The 23,047-nt window shown below is 43.5% G+C and overlaps 2 protein-coding genes across 3 annotated transcripts in view; both read right to left on the reverse strand.

Moving 5' to 3' along the window:
• Positions 1 to 3,096, reverse strand: part of LOC144944667 (guanylyl cyclase C-like) — an 81,219-nt gene extending 78,123 nt beyond the window's left edge. Inside the window, exon 1 of the mRNA XM_078873025.1 lies at positions 2,880 to 3,096. Within this exon, the coding sequence (XP_078729151.1) occupies positions 2,880 to 3,096 (217 nt within the window). The remainder of the gene's footprint in view (positions 1 to 2,879) is intronic.
• Positions 3,097 to 7,788: 4,692 nt separating this feature from the next.
• Positions 7,789 to 23,047, reverse strand: part of LOC144944593 (peripheral myelin protein 22-like) — a 34,357-nt gene continuing 19,098 nt past the window's right edge. For both annotated transcript variants that reach the window (XM_078872888.1, XM_078872886.1), the window contains exons 3-5: positions 18,334 to 18,436; positions 17,099 to 17,242; positions 7,789 to 14,601 (exon numbers count right to left, since the gene is read on the reverse strand). In XM_078872888.1, coding sequence (XP_078729014.1) covers positions 14,435 to 14,601; positions 17,099 to 17,242; positions 18,334 to 18,436 — 414 coding nt within the window. In that variant the 3' untranslated portion in view covers positions 7,789 to 14,434. The remainder of the gene's footprint in view (positions 14,602 to 17,098; positions 17,243 to 18,333; positions 18,437 to 23,047) is intronic.

The raw sequence follows: 23,047 nt of genomic DNA on the forward strand, positions 1-23,047 counted from the left end.
GCCCTCGTAAAACAAAAAAAGCAAAGATTACATTTCACAAACTGACTGCAAATTTGCACCGTCCACATATGTATTCACATGCACTGAACATGTCTGTGTGTGTGTGTTTTTAACATTACACGGGACGTAAACATTACATGCATACAAACATTACATGCATACAAGTCCATAATGGAGGTTTTTTGGGTTAGATCGCGTAAATATATGAATGTGTCGTCAAAATCCGCCACCACACGACACAGCCAACTAGCGAGGGTTGTTACGTAAACAAAACGTCGCCAATTCGTCACTAGTACAGCACACCGGTGTGTTGGAGAGCCAAGCCACAACATTTACAAACTGAGTACGATGTTTCGCCTACAAGTGTTTTAATGTGACACTTATTTTAATTAATCAAGTCACTACTCTTTGGTTCTTTCGGTAAAGTCACGTAGGTAAAAAAAAGTAAATAAAATCACGACGTTTCGATTGCAACACAAAAACGTCGTGATTTAATTTACTTTTATAAAAAAGTATTTCTATTTTTATTTTATTTTTTATTTTTACCTACGTGACTTTACCGAAAGAACCAAAGAGTATGGATCCTTGCAGTCAAGTCACTATTAAGGAAGTAATTGCCTCTCCACTGCATTTCACTGAATTACATACTTGTGTTTAGTTTGTTGTCCTTCCCCCGCACCTCCGATTAGCACGGTTGGCTACGTACGGTGCGAAAGAAGTTCAACACGCATACAGTTTGTGCACGTGTCCGTGGTAATGTGTTAACTTCTAACGCCCGAGTGTTTGTGTTCACTATTATGGGTGCATGATTCACCCCAACCCTCTGGAGATTAAATGGATTTGCCACGACGCACGCCTCACGTTGTAACTTATCATTTGTAGATTAAACGTTTTTTTCCCTTAGATGTCATTTGTAAAAAACAAAACACGTTTCTTACGTGAGCTTGAGTGTATTATTCAGATGTTATCATCGTCATCGTCAGAGAATATCAAGCTACTGTTGGATGAAGGCCCTCTCCAAGCTGTCGTTATCGTTCACATTTGCCTGCACACGAGCTTTCATTACTCCAGCTACATTGTTGCCATGCTCTCAGGCATGTTCACTCCTTTGGCTGCCATTCCACCGTTAGTCTCGACCACTGGCCATGCACAATCTCTGCTGGAGCAGTAGCCGGGCAGTGGTTGGCTACGCACGCCTGCAATGCGGCACTCTGGAGGCCAGGGTTGATCACACAGACGATATGAAACTCACTGCCCGTGTGGCATCACAGCGGTGCCCATACCCTTGGCTGTCCTCCGCTGTGCTGGATCGCAGGAGCTGATAGCCACCACTGCCCAGCTACCACCACTTACTCAGATGTGTGTTTACAGCTGCGTTAGCCCCACAGATGATATCTTCACCTATTTGGTGAAGATATTGTGCGTGACTTTTGTTTGCCTCGCGCGGTATTTATCGTGAGCTCAACTCTGCCCTCTTCTTCATCTTAGCATTCTTCAAGTAGCAAGACACAGATTAAGGAGACGGACTTTCACCAATGTTGCTCGCAGAGACATTCCACGGTGGGTTTCCATGAATGGGATGAGAACAATAAAGGCATAAATATGTAAACGGAGTGAATATTGACCACCTCACATTCGTTGATTGACACGGCCATCGTCATCAATTATTATTACAGGAAATTTTAATTGATAGGAAGACATTTATTTTAGAACATTAGTAATAAAATGTTTCGGGTTAAATCACGTAAATATAAATGTGTCGTTAATCGCAGACAATTCGTAAGATTTGTCACGTGAACAAAACGTGTCACTTAGTTACAACTTCAGCACACCGGTGCGTTGGAGTTACGTAAACCCACAACTTTTACAATTTGAGCAACGACATTACGCTTGGTGATTACAACTAGCTTCACCGCCTGATGGAAATATTGGTCACGAAAGCCTAAGTGTTAAATTGATTTTAGAACGCATTTACAGATCATTCACACAACGCCTAGAAACATCGATTGTTACTCGAGTAGTTCAGTGCAAATATGGCGAGCCTCGAGATATTTATATTAATTGATAAATACTTTTATAATTCTCCCCCCCCCTCAACCTTTCTATAATGTCCTTCATTCATAATATAGGTTTTTAGGTCAGATCGCGTTATTTATAAATTTGAAAAACGTGATAAATATTTTACTGTTTGGCCGTGTCGGGTGGTGGAGGGTTACGACACATTTATAAATAACGCGATCTGACCCAAAAACCTATATTATGAATAATATTGGTCGCGAAAGCCTACGTGTTAAAATGTCCTTCATGTGTGCCTTCAATGCTCCGCCTAACCTCAAAGTGCACAGTGGCATCACCATCAGTGAATTAAGCGTGGTTGCTGTTCTCTGCATTTGTCTGGGTTTATATATGTATAGTGATCTATGGAAACAAGTATTTTGGAAGTACATCTAAGAGAGATGGGTTAAAGAATGAATAACTAAGTGGGGTTGGGTCACCGATGCTGTTGTTGTTAAAGCAAAATAAATCGAGTGGCAATTTCGCGACTGGGAGAGGAGAGAGACAGACTTCCGAGAGACAGAATCGACTCCGGGAGTGCAGACCGACAGAGGAGGGGGGAAGAGAGGCAGAGGAAGGCAGCGGAAGGGATAGCAGTAGTTGAGACGACATCACGGATTTCGAGAGGCCGGTGCTGGACGGGAGCATTGGGAAGGAATTGACAAATATTGGTGGAGGCCTTTGCCTTACAGTGGTAAGTCACAGACGAACAACAACAGCAACATACACACAGAGTACTACACACGTCAATTCATGCCGCCTATCATTTTTTACTTGTCTTTTTTCTCTGTCGGAACTAACGTCGAGTCCAGCGGGCAGCTCACCTGCCGAGCGTAGCCTTCCATTGGCGTGCTCGATCCCGAGCGCTATGAACGGAGCGACCTTGTCGAGGGACCACGGCAGATGATCGTTCTGGATGAGAATCACGTTCACCAGGTACTCCACGGTGGCTTCACCACTTCCCGCGGCGAGACGCGGCACCACCACCAGCACCACCAGCAGCAGCGGCAGCAGAAGCCACGGAACCGAGCGCAGAGCCATGGCCGAGCCACGTTGACGCGCTCATGACACCCCGACAGACGGCGGCGACTCCTCTGGCACCTCGCCGGGCTGGTACGGAGATTCGACCAGCGATGCGGAGGATCCGCGACTTTGTGAGCGAAGTTATAAAACGGCCGGGGGGGGGGGGTGTGAGAGGGGGTGAAATCAGTCAACAATCAAATGGCACGGTGCAAAGAAGGATTTGTCGTAAAGTCAAAGTCCATACGATTTGAGCTTGTCGGTGCAAAAGCACATTTTGCGGTGGTGTGCAGTGAGAGTATTGTGCGGGCTTTGTGCGCACATGCGCACGTGTATCAGAATCAGAATATTTATTTACACTGGAGGAATCCGATGAGCTGTGAAGTTTTTTTTTTCACAGATGTCCAGTAAAGTATGTCCGCACGTGTGTTGTGCGCAATTTTTGTGCCCATTACCTTTGTATTAACGAGGGTGTTTTTTTTTGCCACGAGTCTGCATGTGTGCGGATGATTGTAATGGCCCATGGGTTACCATTCTGCACTACGATGCCAGTGACTTGAAAATCTGGGTTCAATTCCTGGCCACGCACAACACCAGTGGCATTTCATGAAATCCGATCGTGACCCAGAGCACGTCTTGGTTTGGCGCGTCTTAAAGGGGCACCCTGGTGCGCATTACGTGGACACCAAATACTGGCGTGACATTTTCTTGGTTCTTTCGGTAAAGTCACGTAGAAGGGAAGTAATAAAATAATAAAAATAAAACATAATAAAATAATTCTCACGACGTTTCGGCCACAACGCAAGCAGCCGTCCTCAGGTGAAGACCAGGTCTGTCGAGGAGACAGCGTCTGAATGAAAGACAATTGAGGCCGGGTGAAGTGTTGACCATTCATATTCTTCGGTCATCCTTCTTAATGGGTGGCTCCCTGGCAGCACTTTCACAGTCAGTCTTCTTCTTCTTCCGCACAGCGGCAGAGAGCTGATTGGCAGAGCGCTTCTACCTTCGTGTCGAGATTGGCGGGTGATCCAGTGGACGGGCTCCAGGAGTAGACTGGTGAACGTCTGAATTGCTACTCTTAGGTTTATTTCGGTAAAGTCACGTAGGTAAAAAAATAATAAAATAATAAAATAATAATGAATGAAAATAACTAAATTAAATCACGATGTTTCGGAAGCAACACAAGCCTCCGTCATCAGGTGTAACTGCTCCAGTAAAATTACTGCAGTGTACAAGCACCGTACTTGCAGTGTACAAGCACCGAGATGGTTATCTCTACCCCCCCCCACTCATTGGCTCCTCCCTGCCCAGCACCCTATATCAAAGACACGTGTCTTGAATAGCTTTCTTCACACGCTCCAGTAATTTCACTGGAGCAGTTACACCTGATGACGGAGGCGTGTGTTGCTTCCGAAGCGTCGTTATTTATTTTAGTGATTTTCATTTTTTTACCTACGTGACTTTACCGAAAGAACCTAAGAGTATGAATCATTGCAGTCACGAAAGCTTCAAATCTCGTCTGAATTGCTGCTGGCGGCGAGCTATCAAAGCGGGCAGTGGCGTCAACGTGGTCCCTGGTTTGAGATATACACTCACATTGAGATCCGTAGACTTACATCGGGACTCGTAGGCTCACGTGGAGGTCCATAGACTTCTATAGACTCAACATAGAGATGTATAAACTTACATAGAGACCCCATAGGCTCATACGGAGGTTCATAGACTTCAATAGAGACTCATACAGTAGACCCATATAATCACCCCTAGTTTTATGTAAAGCCCAAAATATGTACATGGATACTATGGGCCCGGGGAATTGAGGAGCAATTTATGTCATTTTCACGTTGAGGTTTGGCGAATGAGCCAGTGGATGGACGTAGAAAAAGCCTCATGGTGAACGTCCAGGGATTCTGCTAGCGAATCGTCGAAGAAGCGGACAGTGGTGGCGATGTTCTAAAATGTGACTCGGCGATCCTGCGAGGTTGCAGTTGGAATGGTTCCCACGTGCGCGCACACCACGTGGCAACAGTGCACATGCAGAACGGAGCTCCCTGAGCGTCGTGGCAGTTTTCTGGTGGATGGATGTCCGTGGGAATGCATCATCATTCCCATTGGAATAGGCCAAAGTTAGGAATTTCCAAATTTAACGGTGGTGGTGGTGGGGGGTGGGGGTGAACGACCTTTTCCGCAACTTGAAAGTGATTTCCTTGAAAGAGAGGTATCAAGTTTATTGGGACTTTTTAGTAGCAAATTTTTTCCATAATAACCTCGTTGGTCTTACGAAATAATATAGAACAATGTTTCTTTTACATATATATGTGTGCGTTCGTTCGTTCATTTCTCAATCCGCTTGTCTTGTTGAGGGTCGCGGTGGCAGCGTGTTGAGTAGTGGCGGTCCAGACCTCCCTTTCCCTGGCGATAGACTCCAGCACTACATTACTATACACTACTACACTACACTATACACTACACTATACACTACTACATTGTACACTACTACACTATACACTGCAATGCACTACTACACTATATACTACACTAGTATACACTACACTATACACCACGCTATACACTACAATAAACTACACTATACACTACTATACACATACTTGATCTCTTCCTGGGGAATTCCCAGGCGTTCCCAGGCCAGCCGAGCGAAGTAAATGAACCCTTTCCCAGTGTGACGTGCTGCCCGGTACTGGGGGCATCCTTACAAGGCGCCTGAACCACCTCAACTGGCTCCTCTCGATCCGGAGGTGCAGCGGCTCGACTCTGAGGCTCTCCCGAATTACCGAGCTCCTCACCCGATCACGGAGAGTGAGCCCGGCAAACCTCATTTCGGCTGCTTTGTACCTGCGATCTCATCCTTTCGGTCATTATGCTCTGATTATTGCCGCTGTTATTTTACGTCTTATTTCCTCTACGTCCGATTTCTGTCGAATGGCACGTTGCCATTGCTTGGCAACTGCTCAAACTTGCCGAGGGCAATGTGTCTCGGCGGTCCCTTCCAAGAGATGTCAACCCGAGGTTTGTTGGCTGCCCGAGACGACGCAAGCTGCGTGGACGGCTTCTCTTCGTTTCCATTGCGGGTTTCGATGGGCGCTGAGGGAGGTGCCCACTGAGAATATTTGACGCTACCAATCAAAGCAACTACTGGACTCCTAAGCAACCGGGAGGGTCTGTTGGGGCCGGCCAACAACGGAAACGCTGCTTTACCAGAAACCTCACCACCCATTTATCAGAAGTTGTGAGAGAGGGGGGTTAGGGAGTCGGATGGCTGGAGGGGTGGGTCGGTGGTTAGGTCAGGCAATCGGACCCCGTTAGCTTGAGAAGGAAAACTCACAGGAAGCCCGAGACTTGTGGCAAGGGAGGTGAAAGGAGAGGGTTGGGGAGCTGTGGACAATACAAGAAGGCTCACCGATTGGAACCGGGTGAGGGGCTGATGGTTGGCGGTGCCTCACACTTTGCGGCTTTGGTCAAGTCGCGCTGTAACAGGATAAGACGAATCCGCGACAGAATGCTAAAATTATGTCAAGGTAGCAGAACGTCAATCGGCGTCAAGGGGCGGCCTACAACGGGGGGATTTTTACGATCCGCAAATCGTCTCATTTACATCCAGAAATCACGTGACAGCAATCACTTTAACGATTTCAAATGCCGTATTAAAAAATATCGCAGCTTGATCCACGCACGAACACACACACACACGTATTGAACATATCACAGCCACGCTTGATCCGTTTACAAACGCACGCGCGCCGCGATTTACCATGCCCTGGGCCCCTCTTGCCAAGGCAAGGGGGGGCTCGCTCTGAGCGTCGTTGCGCTTTCGCGAGCCCTAGGTTCGGCGCTTAGACGCGCAATAATAACAATAATAATGATGTTTCTAGCCCCCTTCTCCAGCGCGTGTGTTTGACCACCTGGAAAATTACAGGGACCCTGCTGCCTTTCCATTACACACAGAAGCCCCTCCGGCGATCTGTCGGACACTTTCAATGCTGCGGGCCTGGAAAAATTAGCCGTTAAGTGCACTTTGTTAAAGCATTTGGCTTACAAGAGGTTTTTTTTTTGTAAGAGAATAGCCTCGCCTATTATGCATGATGAATACCATGAGGTTAAGTGTCTGTTCCCATGAGTGCCAGTCCCAAAGTAACCTATTATTCACTTACATTGAGGCAAGCGGGAAGAACACTATTAGTTTTAACATCGCCGCGTTCTAAACGAACGCTACTTAAATGCATATTGAGGATTTCTGCAAAACGACATACGTGTGAATACATCTTGAATGCTTTTGCGTGTAGAGTTGAGAGCGTTACTTCACGAGCCGTCCATCCGTGTCTATCGGCGGCAGTCAAGGTAACCGTCGTAAGGCAGATCCCAATACAATTTCAATTTGAGCTTCAAAGGCAAATACTGTAGATCATTGGGTTGCCCAAGATTTAGCAATAAATGGGTAAGGTTTTTCGGCCAATAAAGGCGTGAGCCGTGTGGCGTCATCGTGGAGAGGCTATAAACCTAACATCATCATCGCGAATTAAAATACTTAATAGAGAAACGCATCTTGAAAGGCATTTATCAAAGAATCCGTGCGCACGCATGGTTTTTCTTCCTAGTTATTCAGTTGTATCCGGCGGAGAAGAAATTGAATGAATGCATGACTCCCTCGCTGCACATTCCAGTAACTCATAATGCAGCAAAAGAAAATCGTGACCATTTATGCAAAATGACACTTGTCACATATGCGTCAATGTCCTTTATTGGTGATACAAAAACTTCCCCTGCCAGAAACAATAACACTCTTCTAAAACACAACATAAAAAAACGCAAAGCAGTTTTTGTTTCAGTTTGACAAGGCTCTACGGAAATAATTGAAAAGCCCACTAAAAGCCAAGCAAAAGCAAAATAAAATCATTTCTAATGACTCGTGCTAACTGCTACACAGTCCACCGCTAATTAAACTAACAAGCGTGTTGTTTTAAAAAGCCAAAGCCGGGTTCACACGAGACAATGTAAAAGATCAAACCATACCAACATGAATTTTCTGAGGAATTTTCAGACGAAACCTGTGATCTTAAAAGAAACCAGACTACCCAGTTTTAGGGGCAACTTTAAATTCCCAATTATTATTATTTTTTTCATCAAATACGGAACATCAAGAAACTACACGATCATTATCCGTGCCACGTGCCCAGTTGTGTCAAGCCTTGCGGCATTGCCGACGCCCAATTGCAGCGGGTGGCACAGTAACACCATCATTAAAGCTGATCCGTAACCAAGCACAGATTATCGATCCGATCATTGATACCCGAGGAACCACTCAGGGATGCTGTTTCATGGAGAGGGGCACCGGATGAACGACCCAACCTGACCTTCATAAATATTCAGCCAACCAATGGAGCGCCGCTGAAGTCGGTTTACGTGCTAATGCGGGTACGTCACAGGATCGTGCGATGTGGTGGCAACGTCTTGGGGAGGCCTTCATCCAGCAGTGGATTGACCATGGCTGACGACGATTAATCGTATTACTCTGGTCAGAGCACACAGCCCACGTAGGCTCAAGAGGGCAAAGGCAATGTAGATTTGATTACCCGCTAATAATTCTGCTGCACCCAGTGTCAAGTGTGAACACGTCTTAAAAACTAGCCACATTACACATCACCTACATGAGCGTTTATACACTGTACACAAGATATATCGTTGTTTTGGATTAACACATCCCTCGTGAAATTAAAATCTTAAGCTTTCAATAAAATGTCTTGTAGGATCTTACAGCATTTGTACATTCCAACAATGTGTTTGTCAGAGTTTCGCCCTCACAATATGAATATCTGTTTTATATAATCCTACAACACATTTTTATATTAGGATTTTTCATGGGATGAAAAGTAAATTACAAAGTTAGAACCGGTTTTTTTATTTGCTGGGTTGAAAAAAAACATCTAAACATTTATATAGTTATTTTATGCATCTAAACAATACAAGTAAAAAATAGAAAAGGATAATCCATACATTGAGTGGAAAAATATTTGGCACATTCCATTATTATAATTGACCATTTTTATGAAGCACATTGCGCATAGAATTTGGTTCACATTGGGTCTCACTCTTTACAGATGTAGATCAATTCAGGTAAACATCTTCCATCACAAATTAACTTTGTTATGCATTTGGGTTGACATCTGTAATGTCAAGTACGGTGAATTAGATTTAGCACCATTCCATTCAAAGTTATTATTTCCATAAAAATATTGATTTATAATGGATACAAAAGGCAATGCAAACACATACAAATGCCGGTGTAATGTATTGTTATTATTAATTCACATTTGTGCTAAGGAGTTCCAACACCTTTCAGCATGTTACATCACTGAGGTGCCCGATTAAAACTGCAACGGCGAATGAAACCCGCAACGTTCTTTGAAACATGGCAACTTGTAGCTAACCATGGCAGTATGTATTAAATCCTGTTAACTCCAAAGCGTTGTTGCATCGGCATGCAGCAATAAACTGCCTTTCACATCAGATTTCATTTTGGGAAGTGCAAAAAAATTTCCACCCAATGTAGCCATGGAAATAAAAGGTATTTATCCAAAGTGTAAATATGGATAGATTATTGTCCGGCATGGTTGAATAGCTACTATATTGCTCGAGCAAATGAATCTAAAACATTCTTCCAAAACATATTTCCTGAAAAATATTTTTGCAGCTCATTTTACAATAATGAAATCGACTCGAGATATATTTCTATCTTAAACAAAAAAATAAATCCACGTTTTGAACATTTGAGATATTATGTCATAACCTACAGTTTAAAACAATGAAAAAGGCTGCCCTGTATTGGTGTCAAATGAACAATATTTAATCAGATGAGCTACACAGCCAAGCGGTACAATGTCATTTATGCACCTGCCAAGTCTCTTTAGATCAGTTTCTTTATTTTTTGCAATTGTACCATTGAGCATTATGGCTTAAAATCAGGATGGGATTCATCAAAAAGGTTCCAGGTGACCATCGTACGAGAAAGGGGAAACCGATCATGGCAGCAACCACCCCATGCTGGCTTTCAATAGTATCACTCATATTTGTAAGGGTCACATGGAATGGTTTTGACCAATCACAAGTCCACAGAAGCCATGACGTTCAATGTTAAGGCACAATTTCAACAGCTTCCAGGGATTTATTGTTGAAGAGATATGCCGGCATACAAACACTTTCGTTGAGTTGTCACTCTTAAAAATGTATTAAAATCTAAGATCGTTTTCCAGTCAACTTCACATAGTGATTAGTAAACAGGGTCGAACACTTAAGGGTCGGATTTCTAGAGTATCATGAATGCGCGATGCTTCTTTAGAGCTAATCGTATTTATCTACGATGTTACAGTCAAGTTGCAAAGCACTTGCAGAAATGCCTGACGAAAAGAAATGTACAACACTGTTTTATTATCATCAACAGCTGATCTTCGGCAAGTCTTGGGACTTGGGGATGCGAAACCTCTCGCATGCTTGAAAACAGTGATCGGTGAGATAACAACTTGGACGCGTAGATCTGAAACCATGACCTCATCACCTCTTGCTGATCGCCTCGCCTTGTCAGCAAGGCCTTTGTCCCACTGAGCCGCTGACCCAATCAGCAGGCAGACTTTATTGAGGGCCAAAGCCTTTATTTAAAACCAGAAAATTCAGTTGCAGGTTAGGGATAAATACAATGATGTCCATCGTAGCCAATTAAAACATTTAGGTACAGATGAATAAAATGTCCACATTATGATGAATAGTAACCTGTTAGGACAGTTAACCGTATGTAAATATACCATGCTTCAAATTATGAATCTGCAACAAAATTCTTCCAAAAAAGCATATAGACATACTTTCAATATATATTTAATATCCAATGCCCAAATCCATGACTGCAAATGGTAAAGATCGTTCTAAAAATAATAATAGAACAAATGTAATGGTTGAAAATAAAATGTTGTCAAAAGATATTCCAATGGAGTGTTTTTGTTTAAACTTGAACAAAGCAATATAATGAAACTTCACAACGCTGGCAAATGTATGATTATATTTAATATACCGATGATGATAATGGGCAATGTACTGTTGCCTTATTTATTAGTTAATTATTTTTTTATGCCAGGCAACATAGCATTGAGTGGAAGCGGTGATATTGGCGTTAACACAATGAGCTAACCACGGTGGCAAGATGTTAACTACCTCGCCTGGTATACAGGACATGGGTTCGATCCCGACCCTGACGCTTGTATATTTGGAGTTTACGTCTTCTCTCCATAGATGTGTGTATATTTCTCCAAGCCCTCCGGTTTTTCCCTCCGCATTTCAAATCAACTTGCGTTTCGTGTATTTGACCGATAAGCCAATTTTCGTTGAGCTAGTATTTGTGGCCAGCTCAGCGGGCCTTTTATTTGATCTTACCTGCTAAAAGAAAAAGTTAGTTAGCCATGAACCGGTCCAAATTCGATTCTCATCAACAGTCAACATCAGTGGCCAAGGTGATAGACTCGGCACTGCTCTCTCCACTCTTCACCAACCTGGACTTATGTTATATAAAAAAAAACATGAGTAATATGGAGTGGGGAGGTCTTGATCCATGAGTGGAACGACAATGTTAAATTATAGTTTCCAGCCGTAGTAAATGGATAAGGGTACATTTTGGAAATACATCGCCGTTTATTCGTTCACTCTGAGTCTCAGGTGAGGCACGTAAAATATAACATCTGCAAGTCAGCTATGTTTGCTTCTTAATAACCTTCCCCAAACCTTTATTTAATCGAATTCTAATGATTTACTTTCATCGTTTAACGTGTTTCTTAATTTGTGTTGGGTTTACCTAGGTACCATATGTATGTAAAGTGTTAACACATTTGGCGCCGAGAAAATGTAGTGTTTCAAACATCACAATTGGATATCCTTTAAATTACTATATTCATTCGTAAATAAATATAAGTTTTATAGGCATATTTCTTGTACGATTCAAGACGCTAAGTAGTGTGCTGTGCCTCTAGCCACCTTTTCCCAAAGTATGTATTAGTCATACAGTAGCAAACACTGTACGTGTGTAAAATAAACCCCAGTAGCGTTACACGAAGCCATAACCTAGATGGAATGAATGCAAAACAAAAAGAGATAAATAAGACTAATTTCCCAGTGACATGCCCGAACAATAATAACGCGCAGCCAAACAAAGCAATGTAAAGACAGTGGCACTTGCGGAAACAGTTGTGGATGTTTAATTACGGCCCACAATTTAAGATCGACTACTTTCGCTAGCTCTAAATGAATTAGCGCAAATGCATAGACGTATACTGTACCCGCACGCACACACAAGTTACTTTCGGATTTAGTTTAAAATATTTGTTTTCATTGTAAGAATTTAAATGGTAACATTTTCTTAGAGTATATGGTTATTTAGTAGGATAACGCTGCTTTAATAAGTGCCCACACACTTATTAAGGGTCTGGCCCCTGTCATAAAAATGTGGAATTTATATAGCTCTGGCTCTGGGCTATCTCTGCCTCAAAGATCATTGATGTCAAAGACGCTGACTTGCTACTGGACTATAATTCCAAACGGTTTTCTGGTAAACATACAATATTGGTTGACCAAACACAGACGACACAAGCTTATCCATTTACTGCTGCTGAAACAAGGATGTTAATCGTGAAGCGGGGGTGGGTCGTTAACCATCATTGCAACTGTGTGCCCAACTATTGTTTGTGTATGTTAGACGGGTGCCCTGTAGAAGGGGTGAAGAAAGAAAGAGATATTTGGCGAATCTGCTGTGACATCCCGTGGAAACTGAAGTGAAGTGGATTCATGTGAAAATGCCAATGCCGCCATAGCTTCTTCCCTGGGGGTTATGATGGGGTCATGTTTGCCGGCAAGAGGGCCTGCTGCTGCCCGAGCCAGCCGTCTAATCAGATGTCCGCATGTTAAGTGAAAAGGGCAAACCGTAATGTTTGACTGTGAAAGCCCCTGCTTATCCTATGACATCCGATCATTCGCGCGATATTGTACACGACTCCACACGAACTTTCAAAGAATGACAAGATCACCTGAATGTGTCTTAGTAACAAAAAAACTTTAGGAACCAAAATACGAACGCAAGATTAATATAAACACTGTTAACGCACGTTTAAAAATTACGCCTGAAAGTTGATTTTTTTTTTCTTTTCTTTCTTTACCACAATAACTGAGATGCACAAACCCACCACCGCCGCCTTAAACGTTGGAAATACATTATTGGCAAAAGGTTAAAGGCAACTCTGCTTCCTAATGTTTATTCAAGGCAAAACAAACCTTGTTTATATTTCTTCAGCGTTAAAGCACTTGGAAACAAAAAGGAATCTGTGTGTTTGCAATCGCTGAACACACGTGCTTAAAAATCCTTGCACACGACAGATTCACACAACTCAGCGAATCACCTTTTTTTTCATACGAGCGGCATTAAACGTAAATCAGCTTCCTTTTCATGTATTTGACACCTGTGGGTTTTTGCGGTGCTCAAACACATAGTCACCTGCAGCGTTGGACAGATGGATGAGTTACATAAATATTGGGAATGAAAGTTGCCTTGTTTGTGCTGCACGTGGCGTCGCTGGCACGCTTAGCGATTGCTAAAAAAAGACACATGGATGACACGTGTGTATATTTTTTTGCGCTTGCTTCTTTACATATGGCCTTTTTAAGTTTGCTAAGAATGTTTCATGACTTACAGTGTGCGCGCACACATTTCTTTCCTTTTGCTTGTAAAGCCGTGGTGATTCTACCGTATGTGCCAAGCCTGAGGGGCAACCTCCACCATTCCTCACCGCATATCAAATTAAAATATGTAATTTTTAAAATCGTAATCGAGCAAGAAGTCACTCCCACTATCAACATCCGTGTGTTAATAATTCTAATAATTTGTGCCCATAGGACTCAGGATTACCTATTTAATGTGTACGTTAATAATAACAGTAATGATAAACAAAAAGGAACTAGACTCAAATATTCACCACATCTCTTTTTAAAAGCAGGCGATTGAAGCCAAAAAATTAAGGTTTAAAAATGTCTGAGTAATTTTGCCAACACTGTAAACAAAAAACAAAACCAATGGCGCATTTGTAATCAAGGGAAGCGCACTGTAACGCTTCAATACATTGTGAGTGAATAACAGAAAACTTAAACATAAAGAAAGAGCAAAGATAAAAGATGACTTTGCCAGCACATAGCTGCACTTAAAAAAAAAAAAATTGTGTGTGTATTTAATTGTAACCACTACCGCAGAGATTCAGTGGCCAAAATGCCGTGTGTGACTGGTATGCTTTTTTTGTACGGAAGTGCCTGGGGGGCAGACAGCTTAGGAGCGCTTCCGCAGGAAGACGTAGATGAGGCCGTTGATGAAGGTGAGTCCAGCGGCCACCCACGCGATGATGTAGGAGTGCCCAAAGTTGCCCGAATTGTACGGTGCTTCTGTGGAGGGGTACTGGCCGGTGTACACCGCAGCGGCCGCGATCACGCACAGACCTGCACGGGTGGGTGGGCGAGACGCAAAAATGAAAAGGCGTTTACACGCGATTAGGCCGTTACGCTCTTCGTTGACGTGCGGGGGGCCAGCACGTGACGACTTATTTTTTGTTTTAAGTGAGAATCATTGCTATCGTTACGACTTCGTACGACAGGGTTTCCCAAACTTCAGTCCTTGCAACCCACCACGCTATGTCTCTCATCGTTTAACAATTTACTCCCCCCCCCATTCAAATACAAATTGACATGTTCCACGCTGCACGCGCCTGATGATCGTTAAACGCGTCCCCGCGTGTGACGGCGCTCAACAATTAGCGCTGTCTGCGTCACGCGGAACACGTGTGCGCACGCACGCACACACACGCGCGCAGACGCGTACAAGCGCACACACGCACACGCACACACACGCACACACACGCGCACACACACACGCACACGCGCACACATGCACACACACGCGCACACACACGCACACACACACGCACACACACGCACACACACACACGCGCGTGGAACACGTGTACCCACATTGAGATCTAAATCTTTACTTCAACTGGCTCAATTAACAAGACGCGTTTTTTTTCAATTTAACAAAACTGTAAATAGGAAAATGAAAAGTAAATAGACAATGAATGCATTCAATAATTCATGATTACTTAACCGTTTGTAGTCCCAAATATAAAATTGGCCTCTGGTTTAGGAATCTGGAATGTTGGTTACTGGTTCAGGACCAGTAATGGGAATAAGCACCACTTAATACCTATCATCAGCCATAGTATATCTACTACTTCACCCATTTTGACTAGATATTTTCTAATAAACATGCTTTTGCACCAAACAACCTTAGCCAAAGACGTATATTTGATATCTGTCTGTTTACATTATTATGCAATAATCAACCCACATCTCTTTAACGTTTCTGTATCTAAACTATTATGATGAACAGTTTAAAAGCATTTATCCGCGCCAGCTTGCGTTACAGAAATACATTTTCAATCACGTTAGTTTATGTTTGTGCAGCAATTTCGATTCCTCATGGAACGCGGTTTTCCTTTGCTCAGGATTAACTAATTGCTTTATTGCTATACTTTACTTTATTTGTTTTGCTTTTTTTCCCATTTTGGTGACCTCCCCAGGTCACTCTTGCAAAATGAAACTTATCCTGGTCTCTTGAGTTAAGCAAATAAACTTAAACCCTAAGCGCTCGTTATCATAATACATTGATGCCGGGGTTTTTTGGCAGCCGAATTCCAAGTCGACCCCACCTCCGCTTGTTAAAATAATACCGCCATGTCCACTCGTTAATAGAAATACAGTTTCTCCATTTGTACCAGATATAAAAAAATGTCCACGCTTGATTATTGCTAGTGACTGTCCTTGTCAATGTTAATATTACAATCCGTTTTTCACTCATAAGGCATTTAATTGCCACCTCATCTGAGCCAATCACGGAGCAGAAGGGACGTGGGACAGTTGGAAAGATGCACAAGTCATATTTTACGGAGCGATGGTGCAATGGCGAGAGCACTGCACTATGAACCTGGTGACCCGAGTTCAATTCCCAGCCACGGCAAACATCAGTGGCGAGCAATATCTGAAAGTGTCCCGGGCTTCCCGTTTTTGCCACCTTACAGTGACCAATGTGCTGAAGTATGGACAAACAGCACTCACGACCGAAACACAGTAGGTAGGCCTTCATCTCGCAGATGATGATCATTATCATCAACATTATAATTGATAAAACTTAATTTGGAGCTTCTAGCACACTGGACTTGTACTCCAGAGGTTGCCGATTAGATTCGTTCGTGCCAGTAGTGGTATGAGCAAGCAATTGCTGGGCTGTATATTAACCTTTATTTAACATTATTAGTACACTAAACACTGGTTTTATTTGACCAGATAAGGCCCAATGAGCTATAGAGCTCTTTTTCAAAAGCGACCCTTGCCACAAATGATAGGTCAATCAAGTGGGTTGTCATGTGGAAATGTATAGCAACCCAAATGCTCCAAACGCCTGCTTCTAAATGTGGAGGGAAAAACCGGAGGACCAGGAGAAAAATCCAAGCAACCCCAGAAGAACATGCAAACTCCAAATATACAGGCGTCAGGGTTGAGACCAAACCCACGAGCCCCTAAATACCAGGCGAGGTAGTTAACATCTCGCCACCGGTCAGGTGGCTCAGCGGTAGAGCGAATCGAATGGTTGGGAGTTCAAATTATGGTCGGGGTTTGGCTCGGCCCACCACCCCCCCGGGGTCTTTAAAACGATTACCACTTTGTGCAAAAGTCAACAGTGGCTGTGTGCTATGGATAGCCTCGCCCATGCCATAGCAATGTAGATTTCCCCACCACTGGCCCAGGGCTCTTAAACGGGACACGAGCACTGCGTCAATGCTCAGTGGAGCAGGAAGGACCAGGCAGCAACGCCACTGCGGGCGCGTGGAAACAACGTGGGGCCCCTCTGTGGGAGTGGGAGCAGCGACGCGTGCTCACGTACTGGCCAGCAGGAGGACGCCGCCAGAGATGACGAAGCGGCCGCCCTTCTTGAGGCGATAGAGCTGGAAGACGAAGAGGCCGAGCGCCAGGCAGGCCAGGATGACGGACAGGATCATGAGAGCCTGCACCGCCTGCAGCCACGGTTCTGAAGGCGTGAAGAGCAATGGTGAGGTTAGAGCAGCACGGGTAAGTCTGGAAACTTCGACTTCATTAAGTCTTCCAAACAACACGTCACTCAGTTTGGGCACCACCCTGAACCCCATTCTGTCCCTACCTTTTATTCTCTTCCCCATCATATCTGGAACTCTCCATGAGTCTCAACCAATTAACAGTCTCCCAACCAACCCCTCATTTCAAATTTAGTTGCTCCCTGACGACCAATCCGGTTTGAATGGTTTTCCACCTTCACATCCGATTGTGTGCCCCTCTACGTCAGCCGCCCCTGCGATGAGACCCTTGCCAATGAGAGTCGAGCGCGCTATTCGAACTCACGAGCCGCCGTGATACCCGGCGAGTGTAGAATTATTTATTTTCTAACAGGGTTTGCCGCTCGGCATCCATAACACTTGTATGAGGGGGTACACGGTTAAGCTGCGCTTCTATGGTTCTGGAAATGTCCAAGTGAAGTAAAGGAAACTTATGCTATCTTTCAAGGTATTCCCCTGCTAAATATGCATTCGTCCTGCCCCTTTTATAATGCCTTTACGAGTATAATTATTTAAGCCGTGCACGCAGCTATTTCAAGACACCTATTACGTATGCATAGTTATTTTTTACTACTGATTTGTAAAAAAATGTTACGCTTTCCAAGTAAAGCTGAAAGCGTTAATGCATCGGCGGCTGTCCTGTCTGGCTGGAACACGGGGGGCGGTCGTGATGACTCTTAAAACGATGATCAAACGTCAACAAAATACGAGTAAAAATAATTGTGTTGATATCTGGAACTAGACATATTCGAGGACAATCAATGGCGTGTCGGAAAGTGTCATGGAAATCCAAGCACATGCATGATTTTTCTTCCTTATTATGATCCGGCGCGTACATCGCAAGCTTCAGAATAGATGTTACTCAACGAGTCATCATCGCAACGTAATTCTCCGACTCTCATGTGGTGGCAGCATTAAATTCAAACAGTGCTCCAAGTTAAACGCAGCAGTGGCATTTAAGACATTGAGCGGTAAAACGACCCCTGAAAGAGGCCTCAAGCTCCTCAGTCACTGCACATTGAAATCATACCTTGAGCCTTGAAGGCTGCGTTGCAATTCCAGACATCTGCAGTTTGTATGCAAGACTGCCACAGGTCAAGCACGTTGCTTCCATTCGCCGATACCCACCAAGCCTGCACACAGCATAGGAAGGGACGAACAAATAGCATCTCACGCTATGGACTACGCATTTGTAAAACGCAGCATTTTCGATAGGTACATTTATCTGTAAATTACTGACCACCGAGTACAAGATGACATCAATGCAACCGGGATGAGAAAAAAAGTCTAGGGAATTACGGCTGCTCCTAGGACAGGGGTTGGCAACCTGCTGCTCCTTAAGGGCTGCTCGTGACGTTATTAATTAACAACCTACTCTTTAAAAATTGAGGGTTTTTTTCCCGAATTCGAACAAAAAATGGCTCTTCTTGTTATTTTGGTTGCAGACCCCTGCCCCAGGAGGTGATATACGAGAAAGAGACATGCAAATATATATAGAAAGAAACGGAGAGAGAAAGTGATGGAAAAGAAAAAAATATTGTAGAGCAAAGTAGATAGAAGGGTGATTGGCGGTAAATACAGTCAAACTATCAACTATTTTTTTATTCGACCAGATAAGGACCACTGAGCTACACAGCTCTTTTTCAGAAGCGACCTGGCCACAAAGGATCGCTCAACGAAGTGGCTCATCATGTGGATTTTTTTAGCTGCCAAATACTATAAACACAGATTTCTATATGTGGAGGGAAAAACTGGAGGATCCGGAGAAAAATCCACCCGACCACAGGGAGAGAGACATGCAAACTCCAAATATATAAGCGTCAGGGTCGGGATCAAACCCATGATCTCCTGCATACCAAGTGAGGGAGTTAACATAATGGCTTCCAGATTTGAAGCTTTCGTGACTGCAAGGATTCATATTCTTAGGTTTTTTCGGTAAAGTCACGTAGGTAAAAAAAATGTAAGTGATTTTTCTTTTATTTTACTTTTATTAATTATAATTTTTTTACCTACGTGGCTTCCTATTGTCGACAATGTATTTGTAGGTAATGGCAATTGCATAGCAATACTATTTATTATTTGCTGGTTTCCCCATTGATGGGAGGATCCACAATATCAGTCCCCGCCGTGGACGAGGAATTTTCTCCTGTGCCACATTTGTATTGGTCAAGTCATCAGGCCAGATGTACTCAGGCCACTGACAATGGAAGTGAAAAGTTTGATTGCATATTTGGATTCTTAAAACGCTCTACAAAGCATTTTACATACATTTGATAATGGTGCAAAAGCATCCAAATGCAAAATTTTATTCAACTCAACACATTCGTCAATAACACCGTGGCCTTAAGAAGTACATCATAGACAACGTTGATGGCAAAGGCCCCTCTACACAGCATGCAGAGGCCACAGAGGTGGGGTGAATGAAATTGGATTGCATTCCGGATGGAGGCCAACATAACTTGACTTGGTGCGAAAGTGTCCCGTTCAACTCCTGGATATTTGACTAAACCGTATCGTAACACGACATTATCCCCAATCTGTTTTACTCAGGATTAACCATCGGCATGCATATGCCACAAAAGCCACCGTGTAAGCTGGCATTTCAACATTTGTTTGTGCAGCGCCTTTCAAACTTTGGAGATTGGCAACAACCACAAGTTTAAAAAAATTATGTATTTGCCAAGAGGCCTACAATATATTTGTTATTCCATCTCGTTTGATCATAGCGTTTTGTTATACTGATCTGCTTAAGGTACTAACACGTCCGTTCGCCAAACAAGCTCTCTACAGAAACTTGTAGGATAATTTTAAATGCACGAACGTGGTAGTTGACACACACACACACGTGCGGATGGCAGTTCTACTCAAACACATCCCCCACATGTTAATTAACATTTTCGCAATGCCTAACATTTTTCTTTCCTCATACAAGAACTCGTGGAATGTAAGTAGGCTGTGCAAAAATGAAGGGAAATTTGATGATCAACATAAGCAAGTGGTGGGCTTAATATCATGTAATGTTGCGGTGCTAGGCGATACTGTGATGAATCATACGATACAAGGCCCACAGTAAAAATGGCTCAAACACTGTGGAAAATGTTTAATTTCTTCACACAAAATATTTAGGAAAAAACAAAAGCACAATAACCTTGTAATTAGCTATGAACCATAAAACTATGGTTGGTCTTATTTTTTTACGAAATGTGGATTATAAGCAGTAAAGGTTGTCAAGTTGCAACGATCAAAATATTTTATCATGGCAGGCTTACGTTGAGCTGAAGAATGTTTTAAAGTAATCTTTATTTGTATTGGAAGTACAGTAAAACGTAAAAAAACTATGGAATCACATTGTGAAATACAATTAGAAAGTTACGTGAACCTAATATCATGATCATCGTTATTACTTAACGAGGGATAATATCGGTCATGTTGAGTAGAAGATGGCTTTTTCTGGTTTAAACTATCCGAATAATTTCATCACTTCCACTAAATATAGGCCAGCTTAGCGCAAGTGTGATTGGACACATACACGTTTGGAATAACTCCAGAGGGCGAGAATAGAAACACATGGATGAGAGAACAGATACTTATAAAATATAAAAAAATTAAATTGTAATCCCTCACATGCAGATTTTATTGACATTTTATGAGGAACAACCAAAAAAATGGCACCGCAATAAAGAAAAATAATCGAGAAAAATGCAACATGAAAGTGACGCTAAACACAACAACAAAAAACCTGTAGTTGTAAAATACAAAAGAGTCCTCAACGTGCCAATGCGGCTATAGAGAGGTTTTTAGGCAGATGCTGTTGTTCACGAACACCTATTAAGACGGGGGAGTGGGGGGGGTGGAAACACCACGTTCAGTGGGATTTTTATCACATTGTAGGATTAGTACTGATTTAGGGTCGAGTCAACAGACGGGAAGTCCAAAACCGATTCAGATGCCACTCGCCACCGATCTAAGCCGTGACTGGGGATACAACGAAGGTTGGTTTGTAGAGTGCTGCGGCAAACAGTGCACCATCACTCCAAAGATCCCCAGTTTAGTCTCTAACGATCTGCTGGAGCAAGTGCTGTTAGCCAGAGCCTACGAAGGCCGGCATGGAGCACGAGGAGTGGGTGGCCACTCCCATACACGCGTACACACACACATACAGACACCAGCAATATAGTATTACGGATCTGTTTTTGCACTGTACTAATGGACTAGGTCAGTGGATGGTCATTCACATTCACGTGCAAGTCACATTCTAAAGATTCTTTGAAGAGCAGTCATACTAGGCACCGATATATCCTGTGTGCTATGGCATGCACATATGACAAGGCGTTTACCCAAATTAACCACTTTTTGTGGCACTTGTCAAAAGTAACACTTCAGCTAAAATTGTATTTTTGTATTTGCGTTGTCGGCATTTGCCCCCCCACCACCCCCCTGAGAATACAAAGTGGAACCGGTTTATAAATCCTTCACGGGAGAGGCAATGACAAAATCACCCCGAATGTCAGCTTCTGGAGCTTAAGCAGTTTAGAGCGCTGGGGTGACAAGTCTGCCTGTGACTATCCCAGGTGTTGCAGGCCTGAGCTGTGAGATGGCAAATGGATGGCAAGAAGACAACAACGGATCTTTCATTCGAGCTGAGTGGCTTTGAGTGTTACCCCCCTCTCTTATAAATTAGTTTTTTCAGGGTACTCTCACTTCCTCCCGCATGGAAAACACCAATTAATCGGTACTGCTGGGCAGGATTTCGCAGGTTTTTGCTGTATATCTCTTCGATGTGTTTCAAGGTTGTAGCTGCGTCTTGTCAAGCATAATGCCTGACGTTTCACTCGGAAAAATCTTATTAAAATGCCGAAAAACAAACTGAAGCCAGATCAGATAGCTCATTGAGGCAATTGCCAAACATCGCAATGCAGGACCCTCCTGAAAATATAATCCTGAGAATGAACAGGCCATTCCTGGGTAAATAGGGAGCATTATTATTAACTCCACTTTGGCTGCTCTGATTCTGACACGGCTCTGCATGTGGAATTTGCGTGCTTTGATGGCCGCCCGCACAGTTACTCTCCATCACCACTCGCTTACCACTCGCCTTCAGGGACAGAACGCCCGACGATTTGACCTCTGCAAGGGAGAGGGCAACGAAGCCAGGCACCAACGCAGCCTGACCACCACAGAGCCACAGAACTAAATTCTTCCCTCCACGTGGAATGTTTGCCAAATTGAATCGCAATGCCGGTGATGCTATGCAACCAACCGCCTTCTGTCATGTCGTCCTGTTTTTACTTTTCACTTCAACATTTGTTAACCCAGCAGAGCCTCAATGGGTCTTACGATTGTTTAATGGAGGGCCCTGCTGAGTTTTTTGGTGAGGGAACGATGTTGCCACGTATTTTCCCCAATTGAGTCATTTTTGCTGGTAATATTTAAAATGTGTCAAATGTAAACCCAACCGCCAGCAAACGTGGCCTACTCCTTTTTTTTATAACTTCACAGAATCTTTCACGTCCACTGTTGGCAGACAGCGGTTTGTTGCTCTACAGGGGGGCCCGCGCGTGGCCAAAACTGCAAACCTCTGCAGCAAGTGGCAAGCGAACGTTCGTTCGCTGAAAACGCTCCACAATCATGAAGGATTAACCGGTGGCACAATTGAGAAGATAATTATTTGCACTCCGTTGTGTTGTACCACCTGCGTTTTGGCACACAATACCCGGCGTTTCCCTCCAAGCCCAACAACAACA

The sequence above is a fragment of the Lampetra fluviatilis genome, chromosome 35 (assembly GCF_964198595.1).
Source record: "Lampetra fluviatilis chromosome 35, kcLamFluv1.1, whole genome shotgun sequence".
Classification (NCBI taxonomy): Eukaryota; Metazoa; Chordata; class Hyperoartia; order Petromyzontiformes; family Petromyzontidae; genus Lampetra; species Lampetra fluviatilis.